The sequence below is a fragment of the Parasteatoda tepidariorum genome, chromosome 4 (assembly GCF_043381705.1).
Source record: "Parasteatoda tepidariorum isolate YZ-2023 chromosome 4, CAS_Ptep_4.0, whole genome shotgun sequence".
Lineage (NCBI taxonomy): Eukaryota > Metazoa > Arthropoda > Arachnida > Araneae > Theridiidae > Parasteatoda > Parasteatoda tepidariorum.
Window position 1 is genome coordinate 33,988,165 of NC_092207.1, and position 25,951 is coordinate 34,014,115.

The following is a 25,951-nucleotide window of genomic DNA, read 5'->3' on the forward strand; positions in this document are numbered from 1 at the left end:
AAATAATGTTTTTAAAGGACTTTCCTTAACTTAGACTTTTGTGACTTCATTTTTAAAATGATTCTATTCCCTTAAAATAGCTAACTACTTCCTTAAAATAGCTAGAGAACAATTCGTCTTGTAATTATTTAAAAATTCAGAAAAATATCAAAAACCGAAACTGTTCCATTGAGTTACGTCCACATATTACGCACAACATTTCTGATCTAGAATTACGTAAATGATAAAAAACTAAACCATTCAAAATAATTTATTAACAAAAATACACTAAAACTTTATTCGTGAAAAGTCATGAATCTATACTTCTGAAAATATGATTTTATTGGTTTCAGCACCATGTTCATATGATATTAAATTTGCAGTATATGAGCTTTCTATTTTATAGAATTGTTCTTTTAAATTTAAACACCATATTGTTCTGCCTGAAGTTCTACCATGGAAGATAAGCTATGCGTTGAGTAATATTTCAGCCCCGTTTTTTTTTTTTGTTGTTTCCATTAACAAAATCACAATTTTTTCCGAGTCCATGAGTCGGCGAAATTTAATCGATCGTAATTGTCGTTTCAGTACCTTTAGAAAAAGTGGTTGGTGACACCTCGGCTTTCGCTGATGAACTCTCCATTTCTGAAATTGAGGACAGATGCAGTTCCAAATCTTCAGTTTTATCGTTTTTAGTGATGGTAGCACCCGGCAGCATCGTAGATTTTTGATCTTCTAATTTATCACTATTAGATTTAAACAGAGAAGCTATAATAGTTGGTGTAACAGAAAGATCTGTTTTATCCGCTACTGGTGTTGTAATTTTATCTTTAACTTCAACGACTACTGTTACAGTTTCAACTGATTCCGTTTTTAAAGAATCTTTTGCCACATAAAGGGCGATTTTTTCAGTTGAATCAGAATTTGAAGTTAATTCGGTATTTACTAATTTTTCATCAATAACTGTTGAATGCGAAATGGTTTCTTCCTGAATCTTTGGGGTGGTTAACGTATCACTGGAAGTTTCTTTACTGTACAGAAGTTTTTGTGGTTGCTGAGTTTGGTTTTCTTTTTGTTCAGTTGAGCTTTCTTGTTCCGTTTGAGTATTTTGTTCCTTCATTTCAGTTACACTTTTTAGTGCTTCCGATTCAGTTTCGCTTTTTTGTTCTTTCGATTCAGTTTCGCTTTTTTGATCTTTCGATTCAGTTTCGCTTTCTTGATCTTTCGATTCAGTTTCGCTTCCCTGCTGGTTTGTGTCATCAAATTTTAAGCTTTTACCGTAATCAGATGACAGATTTCCCGACTCCAAATTATTACTGGGTTCTTCCGGTTCGACATCAACATTTTCAACGGCTACTGGTATTTCAGGTTGGGAACTGACTTTGGTCGAAAGTTCGGATTTAACCGATTCTTCCTCATCCGAATCTATTTTTGGTGTGAAAACTTCATGATGAGTAACAGATTGTTCAGTGGTGTCAGCTTCATCAACTTTTAACTCATCATTTTTGACTGAAATTGTTTCTTCCGCTGCTTTTTCTTCAATATCTGAAGTACCTGACTCGATTGGGTTTATATTTTTTTCCGGAATATTTTCCTCTGAAGACTTTTCAGATGATTCTTCGTTCACGGTTTCGTCGATGCTTACTGCCTCTGGATTAAGTTGTAACAATTCTGGTTCTTTTGTTTCAATTTCGAATATTTCTATGACTGTAGTGTCTATATTTTGAGCTTCGGTTGTGTCTTCAACATATGATACACCAGGAACAATAACTGAAGTAGGAACTATTGTTACATCAACTTCTTTGTCTTTTAAATAAGGATTACTTCCATCAAATTGATTTTTTGGTTCTGCTACAAAAAAAAGGAATAAATATACTGTTAGTAACTGTTACAAACAAATAAAGCAAATAATCCATACAAGGTGTTCATAAAGCATCACGTCAGTTAAATTCACCTGATCGTAAGAAAAATTGTAACTCAAAAAGGCAACATATTATTTAAATGTTGAGCCAGTTTTTAACAGTACCCGACACCGATCATGGCAGTGAAACTATAAACAACATGATAAAACAGCTGAAAATTTAACGATGAATAAAATTTTTTAATAGAATTTGGAACACAAATAAGATCCTACTAGCTATTCCTACATTTATCCAAAATTCGGCCTTTTGAAACCTCTATATAACTAACGCCTCTCTATCGCTTTCAAAGGATAAAGAATCGGATAAAATAAGACGTGGGTCTTGATTTTGCGGAAAATCGCAAAAACTGTTCCAGTAGTCTGTTCTAGCTTGAAATTGTAAAATGTCTACTCATGGTTTTGAAATTAAGATCCTGAAAAAAACACAAATAATGTGTCTTCTAATGAGTATTAAAATTATACATTAAAGAGGTCTGTTGACTGTTTTTTTAAAAGAAAAGTTTTGTGAATTGTCCGTTTTCGTGATAAAATATTTTGTGAATTGTCCATTTTAACTATAAATATCTTGCGGAGGGTCTATTTTTACTATAAAATATTTTGTGAGGTCTCTGTTTAACAATAAAATATTTTGCAAAAGATCCGTTATAACGATATATTCTGTGCGTACGATAAATTCCGTCAAACGATAAAAAATAAATAAAAAAAATTCTAAAGTAACTTTTGCCTTAGTAACAAAAATGTGCCCCTTACCAGTGCAGTTGGTATAGCGAGGACAACATTCGCCTGGTACATATTCTGGTGCACAATCCACTCGGAAGAAGCAATCTATAAAGGCGCAGGCTATTGAACTACCCTGGCAATGGCAAGTGTAGCATGGATTTTGGGAATCTCGAATTTCGTCACCGTCCCGGTACATTCTTCCATTGTGCTCACAGCCTAAAATAACGGAAGATGTAATTAGTGTTTGAATTGAATTTTTGTCATCATTAACTAAATATTTTAGTTTTTATAAGTTCCTTTGATCTAATATTGTATCGATAGGGTATTTTGCGAAAGGGCAAACTGATGAAACTTTTTCACCCAGTACACAAACTTAGTTTTCAGATTAGTTTCGTGATAAACGGACCAGGCCCGTCGAGACAAATCCCCCCCCCCCGAAATTCTGGGATTCAAACTTTTTAGTCTTTCTTTGAGCCTCTCAGTAAAAAGAAAAACAAAAACTGTCGAATCAAACCTTTTCCCAGTATACCACATTCGCTAGTGAATCATCTTTCCTTCGGTTAGACTCATCCCCCGAAATCAATTGTTTTGCAGAAATCAATTGTTTTTGTCATATTAATTTATGCAATTTCCGACATATTTTGTCATATTAATTTATGCAATTAATTATGCAGATTTCATTGACATCGAAAACCTCATGGGAGAAATGGTAGTATGGGCATCAAAGTGGAACCTGCTTGAACCCCTTAGTACCGTGTTTCCCAAAGTGTGGTACGCGTACCCTGAGGGGTACAGGAACAGTTTAGCGGGGGTACGTGTTCTTATGCGAAATATCTTGCAACAAGCGAAAATTTCACAAAAATTTATTTAAAAACAAAGCTAGCCATGAAAATTTAAGATTACGTATTTTTCTATTGGCTATTTTTTGCCGAGTTAACAGTTAATAATTAGGGGTATCAACAGCCAATTGTGATTTTTATCTTTTGGGAAATTTTTTTTCAGTAAAAAATACATTCATTTTGTTTTAATGGTACACAGCGTTACGAAAAATTTAGAAAGGGTACACAAAAGTAATAAGTTTGGGAAACACTGCCTTAGTAGACCAGATTCGGCACTTTCAGCAATGGAAGAATGTGATAGTATCTTTTTCCCAAACATTTATTGCTTGTTATCAATATTGGCTACGTTGCTAATCACCACAGCAACTGCAGAAAGAACTTTGTCTACTCTTAAACGCGTAAAATCAGCAACAAGAAGTGCTACTAAAGAAGAAAAGCTTACAGGGCTAACTTTATTAAGCATATTTCGGGATATTCCGGTTTGTCCTAAAAAAGTAATCGAAAAATTTTCTTCAAATCCCCGTCGCATGTCTTTGTAAACTTTGTTTACAAATTGATTATAATTATAATGTATATATACTTGCGAGCTGAATGTTTGCCATGACTGCTTCAAATAAAGAATTTCTAATGCACTTCTTTTTTTTGATTTTACTTTTTTTAAATTTTTTTTTGATTTTTCTGTTAATGAAAAACGAAAAACATAGTTTCCTTACCGCAAACGTAGTCAGGACAGCAATGTCCTGTTCTTCTAACAGCTCGACATCCAGGTTTTACTTCGCACTCTTTCAGAACACATGCAAAGCCAGGCGGTCTGCACTTGCAAGCCTCACATGGGTCATCCGTTGGAATAGGATCGCCATTAGAATACACTGTGTTGTCCACTACGCAAGCTGCATTATGGGAAAAAAAAACACATTAGCATCAATGTTTTTGAATGCAGAAACAAGATAATAAAAGTCATAAATTTGATGCAACACTACATATTACACAATTAAATAAAACAACATGGCAATAACAGTTTTAGTAATAAAAATAAGCTTTTAAATTTTAAATTAAATATATAGTAATAATAATAAAATACTATCTTTATTTTACTAGATATGATGCAAATTTAATAAAATGAGTTTTAAAGTGTTTAGAAAAAACAAATACTCAGTTACTTGCAAAACAATTTTTCACTTACAGGATAAAATTAGTGAACATAACTTAAAATTTAAGGAACCTGGGTTTTAAAAATTCAGAGCCCTTGGTATGTATGTTAGAATGCGAATTTTTTTTACTATCTCAAATTTAGAAGTTTAGGTAATTAATATTCTTTTTTTATCATTTGCATTTGATAATAACAAAAAAAAAAAACATTTATAAAAAAAAATAATAAATTTTAGGTTTTTAGAAATTTTTCACGGCTAATTGGCAAAGAAAAAAAAAGCTGTGTGATACGATATGTAAGGTCAATCAAATTCAAGTATTAGGTTGAGCTGAATTTCTTGCACATTGAAAGTATGTTAAAGAAAATGCATTAGAAATTGTAAGTTACTGAGAATTAAAAATCTAATTTCCATATAAAATGTGAGGGGTACGCATCTGTCTAAGAAAAGCATATTTGATTTTGCTTATAAGGTAAAATGCAATTATAGTGAATAAAAATCCACGACAAAAAAAAATTACTGCATTATAATAATAAATATACTGCTAATATAGATTTATTATTATTTAATGATTAAAATAGATTTGTTAAAAAAATATTTTTTAAATATGTATCTATGTTTTAAATATGTAACTATCTTAGTACCAAGTGTGTATACATAAAATTTTTTATTCATATTAAAAAAATGGTAAGAAAAATGTGCGAAATTAAAAATTAATAAACTATCCTTTCGACAAAAAAGCGACTTTTTTTAAAGTTTACTTGCTATCTTTCTTATAATAGTTTAAGAATTCGATAAATACTTGCTTAATTTTAAAGAATTGTTTGTCTGACAGTTATTAAAACTAATGCATTGAAAATATGTAACATCGGGAAATTGCACCAAATGCAATAACGTCATTTCAAAGGCACATAGATACCTAAATGTTGGGTTCAGAATACCCATAAACCTATTATATTTCATGCACATGTGTTTAAAATATCACGAACAATTAGTGAATAAATAATTTTCCATTGGGGCTACTCATACCAGTAATGATTTAATTTAAAAGAACAAAACTAACCTACTAATCTCGTAAAAAAAAAGAATGGCTAGACTGATTTATTCGATTCTAAAAACCGCTTCCAGGGAAATATGCGATTGTTGTGCATTGTTTGATTTCCATATGTCTGAAGATGCATTTTGAGTTATGTAAAGTTTTTCTTTTCTCGCAGCTTCATGTAAACGGGAGAGGGGGAGTGCGTTGTCTGCTAACGAAAACGCAGACACGAGTCACGGTTCTGTAAGATCGAATTAAACTTAATGATCTAAAGTGTGGGATATTCTGAATGCGACAGTGTTATTCACGTGGATTTCGTAATAACGTTTTAGTTTTACAAATCTCGAAGTATTATTTTACAGACATTGCCAGCCAAACTGATTCTCATACATTGTTAATTAGGTTAAAAAAAAAAAAATTCGGATCTTAAAAAATTTCAACTCTTTAAAGTATATGAATATATGACAAAATATAATCAAAAATAAAATATAAATTTTAACTTTAAAAAAAAAAGTGAGATGGTTCGTTGTACGTGATAAATTTTGCCACTCAAAGCAGTATTTTGAATCTGAAAGCAATGTTTAGAATGTTTAAAAGTTGGAATGTTGCTAGTTTGGAATGCTTAAAAATGGTCTATATGCAAGATTGTTTAAATATTTTCTAGGTTTTCGTTCGTTTAAAAAATCTCTTTGAAAATCCAAAATTACTCTTCCTTTTTTTTTTTTTAAATTGTCAGACACTTTAAAATTACGAACATTATTTCTAGAATAATTAAAGAAACAAAATTCATAAATTAAAAAATAAATAAAACTAAACTTCAGAAAGTACACAAATAATAAAAAAAAAATTTCTAGAGGAATTTTTTTTCCGTTCAATGTCGTAATAAGAGATTTTCGAGAGTTCAAGTATGCTTAGATACCGAAATTTACCTTAGATGAAGAAATTGAGACGTCCTATAATCTACAGCAGGGGTTTCCAACTTACATGAGGCCGGGGGCCGCAATTAAAAACACCAGTCAAATGGCGGGGCGCAACTTTATCAAAATTTTATATAGGACTCTTATGCTTGAAAGAATATTAAATATTACTGTCAGATTTTTATCAAGTTGTACAAAACAAACGTATCGAATTACAAATTTAAATTAGAAATATATTTTTAAGTAGCATACACGATTATTTTTGTATTTGAATAAATATTTTCTTGGATGCAAAACCTGAGAAATAAATTTTTTTGCGCCATTGGTATGTTAAATTTTACAGAAACGAAGAAATTAGGTTTTTTTTCAACGAAAGAAAAGTATTTTAAATCCATATAGTTTTTTTACAAAAATTGTCCCCAAAAAATCACAAATATTATTTTAGTTCGAGGGCCACAAAAAAGGCTTCGCGGGTCGGATGCGGCCCGGAGGCCGCCAGTTGGAAACCACTGATCTGCAGTTCTGGGTTCGAATCCCGGGCAAGGCATGGATGTTTCTTTCCCTCTATCTGTGTTCTATGTCCTTTCTCCTTTGTGTGTGAATGTGACCCGCCCTATAAACGGGTTGTGGTAGTGTGACGTGGGCGACGCTGTTCCACCGCCGTGGCTTCGCCACAGGTGCCCACTGGGTAACGAAAAGAGAATTAGCAGTTCTGGCACTTTCTGTGGCCAATGGACAATAGCTCCAAGTGCCCGCCATTAAAAAAATAAATAAATAAATAAATAAATAAATAATTCAAATAAGGTTGTTTAATGAGACATTTTTATTGCAGACATAAAATGTGCATTAGAACTTACCTGTTTCATTTGCAATGTAGAAAGCTGCTCTTTTTTGAAGACGCAATGGCCCTAAAAGAATCAAGAAGTTAGGTTTAAATCTATGCATAATAATGCGAATCAATTTATTTAGAATTTTTATAAATGGATGGTTAGAACGGAATTATTTCCGTTGATGTTCATAATTCAAAAACATTGTGCTGATACGTCTTCAAATCTTACTTTATTTACTAAAATAGAAAAATTATTAACCCGAGAAGAAGTGAATTCGCGTAATCACTTAAGTGATTACGCCTAACCATGTGATTTAAATCAGATTTAAATGGATACCTAAAAGTGACGTCACGCGTCTGTGTCGAACCTGATTGGCTTCTGAATCGACAAACACTACGATTTACGTACAACGAAATCACTTGCAGGCATCCAATTGAATATTATACAAAATTAAATTGCTTTGTAGTTTAAAAAAATACACATTTTAGTTTGGTATGTACTATTTGTTCATCCGTTCATCGTAAAGAGTGAAAAAAAGAAAATAATCAATAAATCAGAAGAGTGATAAACACTATGACACAAACATAAAAATGAAAGACCCATACTGACCTACATTTTTTTCGGCACTTATCCCTTTCGGAGAGCCGTAAGAAACGTTTTTTCACAACATCGATATTGTAAAACTGCCCATTATTGATGCATTTTTAATCGGTACCAATTATATTAATTGTACCTATATTAGTATATTACCAGCTATTAGCAAAATTAAAGAAGCATCTCTGGAGTCATTAATAGTTGGGAGGTTTTTTTTGAGCATCTCTTAAATTAACTGATATTTTTCCTTTTAGGAATTGATTAATTTTCCTTTTTAGGGAATAGCGTATTTATTATTTTTTTTAATTTCAATTACCAGCTATTACCAAAATTGATAAGACAGCAAAGGCTTCAATAATAATCTGACGATTTTTTGGTATCCCTAAGCGAATAAGTACCTTTTCTTCAATAAATTTGCTTTTTTAGAACTATTGGAACTATTCACTCAAATTTCTAAATAAAGTTATTCTTTGAAATGATATAAAAATTTCTATACCTTACAGTTCATTCTTTATTCATCTATTATAATATAAAATAATAAAAAATATTCATAATTATTCTTTGCATGGAATTTCATAATCGCGAACCAAATTTTTTTGATTCATTTGAAAAGTTCTCGCGACATGGAGAAGTACGTAAAAAGTAAAATTAAGCAGATCAATCTTTGAACCACTCTAATGAGCAAACTATTTGGATTATAATTTCCGGATAACGAGTGCCCCCTATATTTTTTTTAAAAAAAGGGAATCCAAATCCATCAAAAAATGGTATGTTTGTTCAGGAAAAGTACGTTTTTGTGTCTGCTTTCATAACTTAAAATAGTGTCAGTACTGACTTATTAGCATATTTGAGACCACCTCCTGAAACCATTAAGATTGAGTTCTCGTACTTGAAGATCCGATCATTAAATCAAAGTTTATTCAAGATTATTTATTTATTTATTTTTTTTTTTGTGCATTGTAGATTACTGTAAATCTTGTCAATAATACCGTGAAAGTTATGTAGGATACATATTACTTTGATTTTTTTTATAACAAACACATTAAGTTAAATTAGAGAGAGAGAGAGAGAGTTTTTAGAATTCAATCTTCTGAGGAAAAAATGAATTATTCATATAAAATATTAGGGTATGAAGGATTTAACTTGAATTCTTTTATAGAACAATTAATTTTTCAAAATTCCATTTACATTTTGAAAAAGAAATGTTACAAATTATTAGGAAGAAAAATATAGTAAATTAAGACCAACGCATTTCATGAATATACCCTGATCTACTTAGAACTTCATATTGTAAGCCAACCTTATTTTAGTATACAAGCCAAGAACCTCAAACAAGTTCAATAACCTCGATGTGGAAATAATTCCTATCGCTGACCCCAGGTTCAGCTGTGTACCTTCAAGGACAGGGTGATGACCTTTGTAGATTATGCCACTTTCACTTTTGCCACATACCTGGGACTCCCAGGAGATAACAACATTCTAAACTTTCGATTATCTTTGAGACGAGACGAGCATAAAATTTGCCCGATTACCTAATACCTGAGTTGCTGGAGCTTCAAAATAGGAACACTAAAAGAAAACGCGATAAATCAGCACGTGTGACCTAGGACCTTAACCTTCTTGACTAAACCGCGAAACGGTTGAATTGTTGCTGTTGAGGTTGAAATTGCATAATTTGATCTGGTCGCTGCATTAGTTTCTCAGAAAATAGTTTAGGGCTCTTAATTGTTTTTAGAGTAAATTGTTCTTAAAGTTGAATTGTTTAGTTTTTCACTGAATCTCTACGCTTTTGGTACATGTGTGAAGATATAACACTCAAAAGTTTGGGAATATGCTGATTTAGTCCAACTCTTTTAGCAATAAAGAGTTCAGATGTTTTCTTTTCATTTATTGCAAACAGCATCTTATAATCTTTCTGAAAGGAATGAGGCGTTTTCTGCAATTGGGTGCATTGAAACTCGAGAAAACGTGAAATGATTATGCCTAACCATGTGATTTAAATTGGATTAAATTAGATACCAGTAAGCGACGTCACACGTGTGTGTCGAACTTGATTGGCTTCTGAATTGACAAGTGCCACGATTTGCTTACTATGACGTCACTTGCAGGTATCTAATTCTGATATCTGCAAAAGGAAAAGTAGAATTCAAGTAGCCTGAATAATTTTAGATATGATAATCATACTTTTATGTACTGTGTGCCCGCAGCGAGCGAAATAAAATGGTGAACACCCTAAGTAACTTTTGCTCTAATGATAGGATTTTCGCACACTAGCACTAAATTTTAAGGTTGGAGGTCCGAACCTTAAATGTGCTAATTATTTAAAACATATTATTACAATGATTAAGAAATTTAGACAGCAGGTGCAAAGGAGCAGTTTTAACCTTCAATCCAACAAATCATTAAAAAGTTCTTAATTTGTCTGAAAAAGTGTGAAAAACGATTTTTTTTTCTCCATAGAAATATCATTGCGCATTATAGAAATTTAAACTGCAGACGCTTTTTCTTGTTAAATATTTAAAATATAACATTAGTCAATTTTGCTAAATTTCATCTCTATTTGATCAAAAACGAGTGTCACTGAGGGATTATTGCGCATTCTTTAATAATTACTTATCCTTGATTCATAATGTTATGTAAATTAAAAAAAAACTCAGTTGGTATGAGGGGTTACATCAAGGAATTAATAATTTGCTTGTTTATTTTGAATCCGCTTGTGAAACCGCTTGTTTATTTTGTTTATTATTGCGCTTTTGAAACGAATTTTTATAACAAAAAGAATAAAAGTCAACCGTATTTGATTTTTTAAAAAAAGAATTTCATACTGAAATGCAATTTCTTGGGAGAATTGCTTCATTGTGGTAAAGGTTGTCTAATGTATGTTTGATGCTGTCTATAGCATCATTTTTACTTCAAGTTGAACATATAATTTTTATTAATTAATAATTTTTTTTTTAAATTCTATTCGAGCGAGTGTTCAGGTAGTATAGAATAAAACGCAGCAGAATTATCATTACGATAAACTTTTCTTTGTCAAGAAAATGTTAAGGCCGAACAAGACGGATTAAATTAATTAATTGGGAATTTCATGCTTTATTGCAATTAATTCCAATCTTAACGCGCCGCCAAGCACGTTCATTCGACGAAAGTAAATACTTATTAAAATCACGTCAAACATTTTTGTCTATTTTGTTTTTATTCTCATTCAATAATATGCTTAAATAAATAAATGCCACATGATTAGAAGCTTTCGAATAAAAACTGCGTTGCATCGTCAGTGATGCGTTTGTTCTTTTTTATTCCAGAGCATTATTGAAATAATAATTCTAATTGTTTTTTTTTCTTCTACCTTGCAATTATCCTTCAAATCCAGAGAATTGCGTTAGTGGTTGGGTGACATCATTTCTAAGAACAAAGCATTAACAGTAGTTATGACTGTTATTACAGTCACTGCAACCGTGGTAGGCATAATAAGGGTCACGTGACTGTCTAAAAAGCTATTATAATAATTTGTTTTTTGAAATAGTTCTTTTTTAAGCAAAAGATTTTCTTGTTTAAGAGTTCTCATTGGTGTAGAATCTTTTTAAAAGAGTCTTCACACAATTCAACAAAGTAATGAAAATACCTGAGTATAAAATTTTTGTAACACTACTCATGAATACGCTGACTACATTTGTTTTGTTAAATTTCTTCGTTATTTTGTTATTTTTTTTTGTCGTCAGCTTTAATTTAAAGCAAACGCTCAATTAAAACCGAAAAACCTCGTTTGCGTAATCTGGCTTGTTGTGACAGCGTACATAGGTTGGGGTGATAGTAATTAACAACAACTACTATTAAATCGTTAGCAATAATAATTGTGCTTAAATGACATTGTTGTAAGCTTTTTGTAAACAATTATTGTGTTACTGATGATCCTTGAACTGTAGTCATACTCTTGTCTGCCCCTCTTTCGGCTGCTCTGAACAATGCGCAATCTCTCTTATCATAGGGAATAATACGCCATGTTTTCTATACAGCACAAACTTTCCCATTTTGGTAGGAGAAATTGTGTGCCACTTTATTTAAATATGGCTACCACCAGAAGAAATCTTTGGTGCACCCACAAAATTCTTAGCTTATGAAAAATTGTTTAATTTTAAGATATTTGTCATTTCATTGGAATTCTGAAGCAAAATTATGAAAATTTAAAAAAAATGCATTGGAAAAATAAAACGAAATAAATAAGTTTTAACATTGAAGTTTGTAATAATTATCTTGCTCATTCAAGTAGACACTCTAGTACTGATTTTGGCACAACTCCCAAAAAGGCAGACAGCGAAAGTACTGTACTATATCCCCCTCCCCTTAAGCGCAATTTTACAATTTTTGCTAACTTTCCCTTGTATTAAAATAAATTTTGGTTACATAATTTAAAATTTGGACCATGAACAAAAAAACTTAACCGGAAGTTAACATGATTATTAGCAATTACTGCATCTTCAGTACTTATTAAAAAATGTTCCTGAATAGTCGTTAATCTTACGCCAACCTTTGAAAAATCGAAGAAAATACTTCCATTAGCAATATTAATTTCGCAAATAAAATGTTCTTAGGTGGAAGGATTTTTTCAGTGTATCATTAAATTCATAACTAGAAATTATTTATTAATTTTATGGAGTTTAATCGCACATGATTTGGAATTATCTGTACTACATGAAACAAATATAGATTAGGTTATGAAACAGATATTTAGAATGAAACCACTATGGTTCGACAAGGTCGTGGGTCCCGTGTTTATCTGGAAGACACACATACATTGAAGAAGGTTACAGCAATTTTAAAAACTACAATTCGATCTCTGAGGGTTGGAGAGCACCTGCGAGAAGGAGTGAAGCTCTCTAATGTAAAAAAAGGCTTGCATATTTTAAATCGAAGTGTTTAAGCCAGAGGCTGAATTGTATACTACTTGACCATTTTTATTCAATTAATTACCTCATTATTTCTTAATGACATTCAATTACTTACACTATTTTGCTTTGGAACGTATTCCAGTTGCTATTAGTGAGAGAGTGATTGATTATTGACAAATTTACAGAAGGGAGGTAAGTGAATTAACATCAGCTTAGAAAACTTTATGTAAAAAATTATTAAATTCATGTTTTCATTAAAAAATAATGGAGATGTCTAAGCTTAGAGGTTGAATTGTATCCTTGAATAGAATAAATCAATTAATTGTTCCCATTTCGTGGTTGTGAATGGCAACTAGCTGTGCACATTATTTCTATTGGAAGATACGTACTCTCATCTCTATTGAAAAGTATTCCTATTGGTTGGTATCTAACTGATTGAACATTGATGGATTGCCAGTTGTCAAATAAAAGAAGTGACGTCAGCTAAGGCAGCACTATAGTAATATCTTTGTTTAACAACAGAAAATAAAATTCAACTAATGCTAAAAAGTTATTTTACAAAAATAATAAAATAATTTTTTCGTGCTTTTATTTGCAGTTTGATATAAATTGTTTAAAAGCTACTAGACATTAAACACGTTACTTGATAAAATTCGATAAATTCAAGTAAATTTCCACATCTACATTGTTCTCTAGCACTACAAAACTTGGTCGCTGAGTTTGCACTGAAAGATACGCCATTCTTTTGAATTAATCACTTTATGTTTTCACATATTATGTTTAAGTTTTGTTAGTGAAGTTTCTTCAAGTTTTTCTCCATCGTAAAGGTATAATTTGAAAATAAAGTATTAGTCTTCTTTCGAGAAAAATTGGAACATACTCTCAATTTAGCTTTCTGGACTTTAGCTTTTGAAGAACATTTCAGTTAACACACTTTGTGACACTGTTTGTTTTATCTGTCCCTTTTCTTGTGTTTTGTCTAAAGGATAGTTTGCAGCATTTGCAATTGGAGTTGCAATATACAATTCTATATTCCTCACCGCGCTTTTTCTTATTATAATGATGATGGAAGATATTTCATCTTTTTTAGTGTTCACAAAAGAACAATATTTGTATTTTCCCACCTGTTGTTTAGTTACATAATTAAGAAGAACCATTAAAAAAACATCTGCTGCTCCGATTTTTTGGTGAAATTGTGTCACGTTTGTCAATTAATTTCTTATTGCACGCCTGTAATACGTCATTCTTACTATACAGAAATGAATCAAAAAACACTCCTTATCCGTGATTTACTTTTCCAACTGCTAATAATCCATGCAGGTAAGTCATTAGTTTGTTTCAGAATTTATCTTTGATAAAATACTGATATTTTATTTTTAATTTTCGAGAACAAAAATTAGGATTTACACATACTTCAGAAATAGAAGAGGAGAAGAAGAAGGAAGAGAAAAGAAGAAAGAATAGTCCATTTCTGAATTTATCTCTGAAAAATACTGATTTTTATTTTATTTTTTTATTCTTTATTTTTGAGAACAGAAATTAACTTTATACGCATACTTCAGTAATAGAAGAAGAGAAGAAGAATGGAGAGAAAGAAGGGAGAGTTAGATGGTAGAAAAAGAAGGGAGAGAGAGAAGAAAGATAAAAAAAAAATAAAAAGGAAGAATAGTTTTTTTCTGAATTTATCTGTGAAAAAATACCACTTTTTTCATTTTCGAGAACAAAAATCAAGGATTACGCATACTTCAGAAATAGAAGAAGAGTAGAAGGAAGAGGAGAAAAAGGAAGAGGAGAAGAAGGAAAAGGAGAAGAATGAAGAGAAAAAAGAGAAAGGAAGAAGAGAGAGAAAGAAGGAAGCGAAAGAAGGGATAATAGTTTATTTCTACATTTATCTGAGAAAAAGAAAAGAAAAAAAAAGAAAAACGGATTTTGTTTCATTTTTGAGGACAGAAATTAAGGATTAACGCATACTTCAGAAATAAAAGGAAGAGAATAAGAAGGAAGAAAAAGAAGGTAACGGAAGAAGCGCAAGAAAGAAGGGAGTAAAAGTGTCAGATATCATTGTCTATCAATCTGAACTCTATTGAAGAAAAACAGATTTATCTAACTAGGGCGTATTAGAGTCCCCGAGTCAAACGTACTTTAAATATAGAGTCCCTGTATCTAATGTAGTTAGAATGTTTCAACAAGCAGCGTCAAACTTTTCAAAAAGAGAGAGATAGCAGAGTCGGTTGCACAACTAGGCAAAGACTCTTACACCGTTTTAAAAGAAGTGTTAATCACATTAAAGTTGCGTAAATTATTGATGAACTAATTCAGCTTCTTAAGTATAGAAAGAGAAAATTTATTTTTAGTTCGTTAATAAATTTTTCACCCTAAAATAAATTCTAGACAAAAGAATTAACGCCTTACTAAAAAACTAACTCCTAATTCGGCTTATTATAACTTAATAACGTGGTATTGGCAAGTGACATTGGAAACAACGACAACAAGTGTTTGAATTGGTGAAACCTCAATTCATTATTTATTTAATTTATATAATTAAATCACCCCTATTGAAAAAAAAATCGTAAAACCAGTATCAAAAACCAGTGAAAATGATACCAGAACCAGTATGACCATACTGGTTCTGGTATAAAGTAACAATAAAGTGGAATATGTTTCATATCAAAATGAAATAGTGTGCATATTTTGATGGTCATTAACAACGAAAATATAGTTTAGCCTCTTGCTTATACCTCTCTTTATTAGACGATTATGTTTTAATACTGTTTTTTAATAGAATGGGGTCTTCAAGGTTACGGGTTTTCCGGCGCTTTTCCTCCCTCCGTTATCAGTGGTATCAGTAACTCTTGCTTTTTCTATTCCCACTTCTTATTAAAACTTACTATCGAGGCCGAAGAAGCAAGATTTTCCCTAACTATGGTAACATAGAGGGGAAAAGTATGGAGCATGAGAAAATCGCCTTACCTTGAAACACCTAGTCTATTTACAAAGAGTATATAGTTCGTGGTTAACGAGCGAAGTGGTTACAAAGAATATAAAGCCTATATATTCTTTGGTGGTTATGGGCCGTGATTCGGCAGCAACTGTAAAACCTGTTTCGGGGTTGGCAAATGGTATCGAGCAAGGGTGATAAGCCCCATGTATGTTCTGAAAACCGATTCTTCAATATTCTCAGAAAGTTCAAATTTTATTCTTAATTTACTATTGTTCTTTAAGGATGTTTATACTGTTCTTTGTTTTTGTTGCCATTTTTTACGGAGAATAATAGCACACAAGGAAGTGCGTTCTCAAACGATTCAAACATACAGAGTGATTGACTTCGCTAGTTTATTATAATTTTTTTTTTTTTTTACAGTTTAAATCTCTCGACAATGAATACAAAACCTTGTGAATAGAAAATTTGTTCCTTCTTTTTCTCTATTCGAAAATTAATTTAAAAAAATTTTTTTAAGCGATGTAGTTTTTCCTTCTCATTATATTTATTCCCTGAAAAAGATTTTCCCATAAAATCGAAAATGCTGCAATGTTTTATTTATTTTATTTATTTAGTTTTTTTATTATTATTATTTTAAGAGTTTATATTTGTATATATTTGTATGTGTTTGAACTCCACAAACCAGAGTACCCTACAAATTATTTACTATGTTTTAAGATCGATTTCGACCTGTACAATAGGGTGCACCACGAAAAGAATTGTTTTTAAAATTTAAGTAGATTAAAAATCCCTCATCGTGGTCACGTATTTTTGTCGGGTTAATAAATACTTATGTCTCCAGTAAAGGGCTTATAGTTTCATTTGTTTTGTGTATCAGAAACATAAATTTAAAGTTTTTTTTTAAAGCATAAATGTAAATCCACTCTAGATTAAATTTTTTTTTGTTTAATCAAGTTCAAAAGAACATAGAATGACAGTAACAATACAGAGTGCAGAATAACAATAGAAAATATACACGATCTGAGACTTTTAATCAAAATTATGCACCTGTTTTATATTAGAAATATTATTGCCATACAGTGCGGGAATTTTGATAATTTTTTTTCCGTGCAAAAGAGTAAGTTATTTGATCGAGCTACACTTTTTCCAATAATATCTTAATGGCTCGGGATATATCAACGTAGTAGATTTAGAGCCGAAAAAAACCCACAAAAGTCACGTAACATCATATAACCCTAAAAATTATTTATCTGCCTAAACTAAAATAAACTCAGTGGCGCGACAGCCCATAGACGGCCTACTGTGTTCATCTCAGTTTTCTTGACCTTGGGCTCTGGGGTGCAGGAACAGATGTTCCGGTCAGGTGATCAGCCGAACATGGAACCCCCAGTGTTTAGTTCCCAAGCATGCTTGGTACTCATTTATCGACCCACTGAAGGGATGAAAGGCTGAGTCAACGCTGCCCGTTCCGAATATCGAACCCAGGACCTGCGGCATGGGAGCGCGAAGAGCTACCACTTTGCAACCTGGCGTCCATTTATTTGTCACTTTCGATAATAGTTTCGCGGTAACTCTCATCACGTATAAAGAGTATAATTTTACTCAAAACAATCACCATTAGTATTTATAAGCATTATCATGAACCTTCATAACAATCATTAATACGCTTTATAACATAACAATTATCATTATCGCTTGTAACAATTATCATTATCGCATTTAACTCATTTCAAGCACCATTATTCTTTATAAGTATTATTATTTACCCTCATAACAGTCAGAAGTATGCCTCATAACATAACTTTTACCATTATCACTTGTAGAAAATATCATGTGAATAATTTCAATCACCATTGTTATTTACTAGAATTATTATTAACCCTCATAACAATCAGAAGTACGCCTCGTAACATAACAATTATCATTATCAATAGTACAAAATATCACTTGAATCGCTTCAATCACCATTATTATTTATAAGAATTATCATTAACCCTCATAACAATTATCACTTCAGCTAAATGCATATAATGATTATCACTCATAACAGATATCAAAATTCCTCATAAAATTAATATTATCAGTCATTATGTTTATCACTGCATTTCATAAAAATTATTATCATCACGCATAATAGTTATCATTATTCGACATCATCACAACTCATATCAGTAATCATCATTGTTCAAAACAACAAAAAAAAAACTATAATTATCACTCATTACAAATACGACAGTTACCATTTATCTTTATAAAAATCATAACTAACAGTCATAATAATCACCACTATCACTTATAATACCACAGCATACGATGATTATTGATGGCCGTAAGCATTTGTAAGCAGTTAACTAGGAAATAATCGAAAAATCATATAAAAACAACTGTTATATAAATGAGATAAAATTTTAATGAACGAATTTGAAATCGACGAACGAGATATATTTTCCCCGTTGCACATGATATAACTTAATATTATAATTACAGAAAAACTTTACTTACCGCAGTAACTATATTGCAGTATTGTTAGAAAAAGTAGTACAGACACCAGACTATTCATTTTTGTTCTCTGAAAAATTAAAAATATATCTTCTGAAATTTTATTTCATTTATTAGTTTGCTTTTTGTTATCAATGAAGGATAATATTAAATAATTTATCATTATTAAAATAAATATTATATATAGCTACTAACGCAAATACCGGGATAACGGAAAAATATTTTGCCACGTACCGGATTTGTGATATTTAAAGAACAAAAAATTTGACATACCGTAATTTTTACAGTAATATTTATCATAAAATCACTTCTAAATAAATCTTAATGTAAAAATTATGGTATGAAATTTTACGGTAAAAGTGAATTTCACGGTAAAAATGAATTTTACGGTGAAAATGAATTTTACGGTAAAAATGGATTTTGCGGTAAAAATANACATACCGTAATTTTTACAGTAATATTTATCATAAAATCACTTCTAAATAAATCTTAATGTAAAAATTATGGTATGAAATTTTACGGTAAAAGTGAATTTCATGGTAAAAATGAATTTTACGGTGAAAATGAATTTTACGGTAAAAATATATTTTTCGATAAAATGGATTTTACGGATAATACATTCAGGGTACCAATATTTTTTTTTACCACGGTTTTATCCGGAATTTTTCGCAGTGTACAGATAATATAATTTAAATTTATAAAGCTTATATTAAATGAAAATTATATTCTTGACAATAATTAATGGCTATCCAGCCAAATCATGGATTTCCAATATTTTTTGGCGAACTGTCTTATAACTTCGAATTATCATTACGCATTTTAATTTTCTTATAATTTTCTATCCTTTAATAATAATAATATTTCACTTAATTCTCTTATCAATAAATATATTAATGGAAGCTTTTTCTCCATCATAGCAGAGTCAGCAATTCGATTAAAAAGTTTCTCCTAACTAATTTATTATTTTGATTTCGATTCATTGTTATATTCAGAAAAATATTTTTTAAATAATTTATTAGAATAATTTATGCTTTCAAAAAAATTTTGGTGGTTCAGTTTTTGGTCTTCTGGTTATATATCTCACACTCACACGAATAATCTTATGGCAAAGAAATTCTTCAAAGTGTATTCTGAAACTAAGAAACTTTTGTCACACTTTTGTAGCATCTAACCGTGCTCGAAATTCTAAAGCATTTATAATAACTTAATTTGACAATTCTTCTGTAATAATTTTGCAACATCTATTCAAGCATAATATATTGAAATTGAAATAAAAACTTAATCCGATCATTCCTCATTTTGTAACAATTTTGTGGCCTCTGTGCGTAAAGTAATGTGACTATTCTTTGTTTTGTAATAATTTTTTAGCATCTATTTGTGTGCAAAATATTGGTGCGATAGTCTAGTTTTATCATCATCAACTGCTGTATTCATGTGACGGTGCTTACTTGTAGCCAGAATGTGTTTCTAAAACTAAGTCTCAGAAGCATCGATGTAAAAGTTATGTGAATGTTTTTAGGAAGTAAAAATATGTCTGGAACATGTCAGGCATTTTATGTAGAGTTTTGTTTGTAGAATAAAAATATATTTTGATATATTGCGAATCCATGATATGGCAAAATCACGCAGAACTTGCCATGGTTAGCCCGATGGCAAAGAGACTGTTACAGAAAGTAATTAATAATTAGGAGGTGAGAATCAGATCATGTATTCGAAAGTTACTGAGAAAATTAAGTATTTGAAAAATCTTTATTTTGTTATACAAATAAGTTGTGCTACCCTTTAATATTGATAAAGTAAAATATATTTTCAATTGTATATAATATGAATGTGCTTCATAATAAAAATGAACTATCATATAAATATTACATGAAACTGCTTCATAATAAAAATTAACAATGATATAAATATTGAATGAACATTTTTCATAATAGAAATTGAAGATCATCTAAATATTATATGATGAATATATATANGTATATTTAAAATACGAGGACTATATATACTGTCGACTTTAGGACATTCTACAACGAGCCGTTCGAGTGGGATAAGGGAAAAGCGAAATGGAACTTTCTGATTGGTTAAACGTTAGCCCATTGCTTTAAATTTTAATTTTAACTATAAACGATTAAATTTTTAACACAATTTAAAGATAACATCAGTGATAATTTCTAGCTTATTGATCAAAAAATAGTTTATTGCACGTATTTAAATATTTAATTATTTCATATTCGCTATGTCAGTTAAATTTAAGTTTCCTCTATCTCTAATTCAGGAGCTCTAGATAAATTCAATGAACATCATTGAGTGGTAGCACGCATGGTCTACGGCACCAATGATGCTCAATCAATTTTGGTAATAAATGTATATTGAAATTAAAGAAATAAACTATGCACTAAAAAGCAAAAGTAATGAAGTAAAGATATTTATTTCTCTAGAAGAACCATAAGAAATCGTCATACTATAATTGACGACAATGTAATTAATATTGATAATACGTTGATTGATATAAATAAAAAACTTATGTACTAAAAAACAAAACTAATGGAGAAAAGATACTTATTTATTTTAGGGAGCTGTAAAAAATTACCATATTATTATTGAAATTAATGCTTTATTATTATTGATAATATGTATTAATTAAAAGAAAAATAAGCATTGTGCTGAAAAAAAGGCAAAGTTAAAGGAGAAAAGGTTAATAAGAAATATGTTTAGGAAAATAGTTGAAAATTGCCACTCACGGATGACGCTTAATTATTGCGTACTACTGACTGTAATATGTACTACTGGTATTATAGTAATTGGTGCAGTTTTGATAAGAATTCTACAACGGGTTTTCCGTAGTTTCAGAAATAATGTTTGAGTGGTACAAAAGATAGTGTATTAATATTTTAATGAGTTGGAATTAAAAGAAAATTTTTTCCACCACCACTTATGAATATTTTAAATAGTAAATTACGTGTCAGATATTGAAATGATCTTGCTCCAAAATCCTTATCAAGTTCTAATAAGAACTATACATATTTTTTGAAAAACAAATTATGTTTTAGTTGACTGACAAATGTATTTTTCACAAAACTTAAATGTTGCAGGGTTATGCAATAAGTACAAAATATACAAATAGGTATAAATTATAGGTAGGTATAAATTATTATATTGATATATTTAGGNTACAAAATCCTTATCAAGTTCTAATAAGAACTATACGTATTTTTTGAAAAAAAAATTATGTTTTAGTTGATTGACAAATGTATTTTTCACAAAACTCAAATGTTGCAGGGTTATGCAATAAGTACAAAATATACAAATAGGTATAAATTATAGATAGGTATAAATTATTATATTGATATATTTAGGGATTATTAAAACACCGATATTAAGCATTTTTAATACCAATACTTAAGTAATAAATATTTTATGACCTCCCGAAAGGGATATGTACCGGAGAAAATTGCGTGATAGTGGTAAATTTTGGCTATCGCGCGAGCAATAGCATAATGCTAAGTGATGCAAAATACATTTTATCTTTATTTATTTATTTTTGGGATGAACTACGAAAAATTAGTTTTTCTTACTTCAATTACGTAAGCCACTGAATAAAGCAACAAATAATATTAAATAAAAAAGTGAAATTATTTTAGTTCTATTAAATGAGAAACTTAGTGGAAGAACCAGGTAAGTGCCATTTTCAGAGCGAAAAAGTTGTATCCGAACTCCGTTTTATTACCAAACTGGTATATAAAAATAATTTCCCCTAAAAATTTCACTTACCTGGTTCTTCAATCAAGCTCTTTAATTGTGTTGGGATATGCTTTTCAGTTTTAAGCTGGATTTCGTAGTGTTTTTCAGCCCTGATTTATTGATTCTTTACTTATTTTTTAATCACCTCGTGCGAAGAACGGGTATTCAGATAGTTATTGAATAAAATGATGTGCTAACTTTGAATTAAATAAATTATAATCATTAGCAAATAGTGTTAAATTATTTTTATTATTTTTAATACGATAGAAATATTTATTTTTATGATTTTATTATTTATTTATAAATTATTTAAATTTTATTGACCATTTTTATGAAATTTGTTTTCGAATTGAGCATTTTAAAACTATACGCCCTGCCAACCAGGCTACCCTGGCCATGGAGAAACGTTTATTGGGAGGGATTGAAGAGCTATTTTTGTTAAATTTTTAAATAAACTTTAAACGGGACAAAAGTAATACACGGGAAAAAGCTTCAGTTTCTAGAAATATTGAGATTTACAGCATAAAAACAAAGAAATTAAAAAAAAAAAAAAAAAAAAAAAAAAAAAAAAAAAAAAAAAAAAAAAAAAAGCACACGCGCTCAGAACTCGAAACTCAGAAAGAAAACGCGCTCAGAAAGAAAACTCAAATGCCTAAATGAGACTATGAAAAGAATTTAAAGAATTCTTAACTGAGAAAGAAAACTGGCACAATACCAAAAACTAAAGACCAAAAATGAAAGGAAAATACTAACATTTTAAAAAATAACCCCAGAAGAAAAAAAATGTAAAAAATAATAGATTTTCTAGGAAATTAAAAAAAAAACAAGTAATAATAGTTATAATGTACTAAACGGACATTTTAACGGACGGTAAAGACGAAAACGTTAATATGAAAACAAAGCCATGAAATTTCAAAAGAAGAATAAAAATCCAGAAAAGAATAAAAATCCAAAAGTGCAAAAATGGTAGATTTGGTACGTAAAAAAAATGTATACTTATGAAAAAAAAAAAAAAACTCATGAACAAAAATGTCCCAACACGAAAGCAAAAGTTCTAAAAAGAAAAGAAAATGGAAAATGTTTCAATAGATTTTCTCCCAAAAAAAGAAAAGAAGGAAAATTTAAAAACGCAAAAAATTTTAACTATACCAAATAAAGGACAGAAATAAGAAANAAAAAAAAAAAAAAAAAAAAAAAAAAAAAAAAAAAAAAAGGAAATCCTTGGAATGCCCAAAATTTCAAACGTTCGAAAAATGTCCAGAAAAGAATAAAACTCAAAAAATACCCCGAAAGAAAAAAAAAGTCAAAAAATGCCATTGTCATCAATTGCCTGCATTAGAATAATTTACATAAATGTTCCTTTAAAATGCTAATTAACTTTTGCATAAATGCTACACTAATTTTTTAAGATCTCGAAAAATACAAATTTTTAATATTCATTCAAAATATTCATAATAACTCTAAATCAAATAAAAAGTAAACACATAAAAAATGCTTCCAAAAGTTCGATTCGAATACATAAAATAAAATTTTTCAAGACACTCACCTTTGAGGGGGTGCAACGACTCGGCCGACAGGGATGGTGCAAATGTGATTCCGGCCGGTTGATATCTCAGAAAATCTTCATCGGAAATTATGGCTTTCTTCTTATAAAGGCTTCACTTGGTTGGAGAACCAGTCCTACCCCCTCTCCGACTTTCACCCCCTCATTTTAACAACCATCTTCCAAGGTTAGGTTCTTAATTTTCCCTCTCTACCTCTTGAACCTTCCAATCGAAGAAAATTTTCGTCGTTTTCATTTTTTCGCTGTATTACAATTCCTTTTATTAAATGTTTTTATGGAGGAATACTTACATCTGGAATTGTAGGAAAAGGGTTTAATAGTATGTCACGTGTCGACCTTCAAAATGGAAGCGAAGGATTGCATAGTTTTTATTGATAGGAAGTTAAGCCTCATTGTATTTCTTTCAGTTAAAAGATAGCCATTTAGTTTTCAATTTAACTGACATGCATACGATTTTTATGTCTTGTATTTCGATAGAATCAATTGGTGATGTATATAAAATGCAATAAAATGTTAAAATAAAATATTAAATAATAGAAATTATGTTTTAAAAACATGTATACATAAAGGAAACAAAAGTCTGGAAAAATTACCGTACTGTATTGTAATGACATTTCTGGTAAAAAATAAATAAAATAAACATAATTTTGCTTAATGAAACCAGAATATAACTATCCGGTTTGGTTATTTTTCCGTTCGTATGGCAATGGTTTACTGGAGAAATACTACTGTTCGAAATTATAGTTCTCATTACCACACATTTAATAAAAAATACGAAACTATAAAGTAAATTTAACCGAATAAATGGTTTTTACGCCATGCTAAGGTATCATAGTAAATTTACCACATTTACCAAATTTTATTTCAGAGTATAAAACCATATTTATTGTGAATTTTACCAAAATCATTACCAAAGCACTTCGGTAAAAAATTAACGAGCTTTTTTGGTGTTATCATAGAGCCAGAAATACAAGCCATATTCTAGTAGCATTGACTATACTGTTTTTCTCATTGAAATTTTACCTTTAAGCTTTTTTTTTTACCTTTCTCTTCTTTTTTTTTCTTTCTTCTTTATCTACAGTGGTGGCTAAAAGTGTGGACACTTTTTGAAAGTTTCATGTTTTTCAACTTTGTGTGCTTGTAGAATATATTAATTTTCACTTAAATACAAAAGTTTATATATCAAATTGAAGTTAATTTAATGTAGAATATAATAATGAATACAGAATTACAATATCTGTATTACGAAAAAAATTATGCAACTAATAGTAAGATCTATCTTTTAGATTTGCATTTTTTTAAAGTGATACTTACACAATCAATACTTAGTAGGATAACCCTTATTTTTTAAGACAGCCTCACAGTGCCTTTTCATCGAGTGAACGACTGTTTGAAGTTCATCTTTCGTAATCACATGGTGCCAAGAATCAATTATAGCTTCAATAAGTTGTCTTTTATTGGATAGACGTTTTTTTCGAGCAAGAATTTTCAAACGTCGCCACAAATTTTCAATTGGATTGAGATCAGGACTGTTTCTTGGCCATGGTAATATATCTATACCTTTATTTTGAAACCATGCTTTGTGTACTTTTGCTGTGTGGCATGGAGCTGAATCCTGCAGAAAAATAAATGGTGCGTTGTTGGGGAAGAGATCCCGGATGGAAGGTATCAATTTTGGTTTCAGGACAGTTTCGATGTATTTTTTGGCATTCAGGATGCCAAGACATACATTCCCAAATCATAACATTTGTTGGGTTTTTTGTAGTTGCTTCAATGCAATCAGGATGAAGTGCTTCACCTACTCTACGTCTCACGTATTTTCTACCATCACTACCAAAGAGCGATATTTTACTCTCATCGCTCCAGATTACTTGCTTCCATTGATTTTCTGACCATTTAATGTGTTCTTTTGCCCACTTAACTCGTTTTTCGCGTTGCTTTTGATTTAAATATGGTTTTTTCCTTGGAATTCTAGCTTGTAGTCCAAATCCTGATAACCTTCTTCTTATTGTTCTTGAACTTACTGCAATACCCGCTGCATTCATTTCACATCTAATGGCATCTGATGAAGTTTTTCTATCTTGAAGGCATAGCCGTTTAATTTTTCTATCGGCGGTAGCACTTGTGCATTTTTTTCGGCCTGATTTGGCTTCATTTTCCACTGATTTCGTTTTTTCATAACGTAAACAGAACTTTCGTACACCAGAACAAGTCACTGAACCACTAACTTGTCTTGCAATTTCAGCATAAGAGAGGCCATTTTCTCTCAATATGACAATTCGGCTTCTTTTTGTAGATGTCCAATTAGTTCTTCTTGTTGATGACATTGT

At 30.4% G+C, this 25,951-nt stretch overlaps 1 protein-coding gene across 4 annotated transcripts; it reads right to left on the reverse strand.

Annotated features, from left to right (window-relative positions):
• Positions 1-237: 237 nt before the first annotated feature.
• On the reverse strand, positions 238-23,854 carry LOC107436697 (uncharacterized). Of its 4 annotated transcripts, none has more exons than XM_043057003.2 (6): positions 23,604-23,854; positions 18,320-18,386; positions 7,421-7,471; positions 4,173-4,349; positions 2,651-2,836; positions 238-1,830 (listed from the first exon to the last, which is right to left on the reverse strand). In XM_043057003.2, exons 2-6 carry the CDS (start codon positions 18,375-18,377, stop codon positions 542-544), a joined length of 1,761 nt encoding a protein of 586 aa, XP_042912937.1. In that variant the 5' UTR covers positions 18,378-18,386; positions 23,604-23,854; the 3' UTR covers positions 238-541. The 4 variants fall into 4 exon arrangements, with proteins under 4 accessions (XP_042912937.1, XP_042912941.1, XP_021004222.2 ...); XM_043057007.2 differs by having other exon boundaries at positions 238-1,827; positions 23,604-23,742; XM_021148563.3 differs by lacking the exon at positions 2,651-2,836 and having other exon boundaries at positions 23,604-23,750.
• Positions 23,855-25,951: the final 2,097 nt, after the last annotated feature.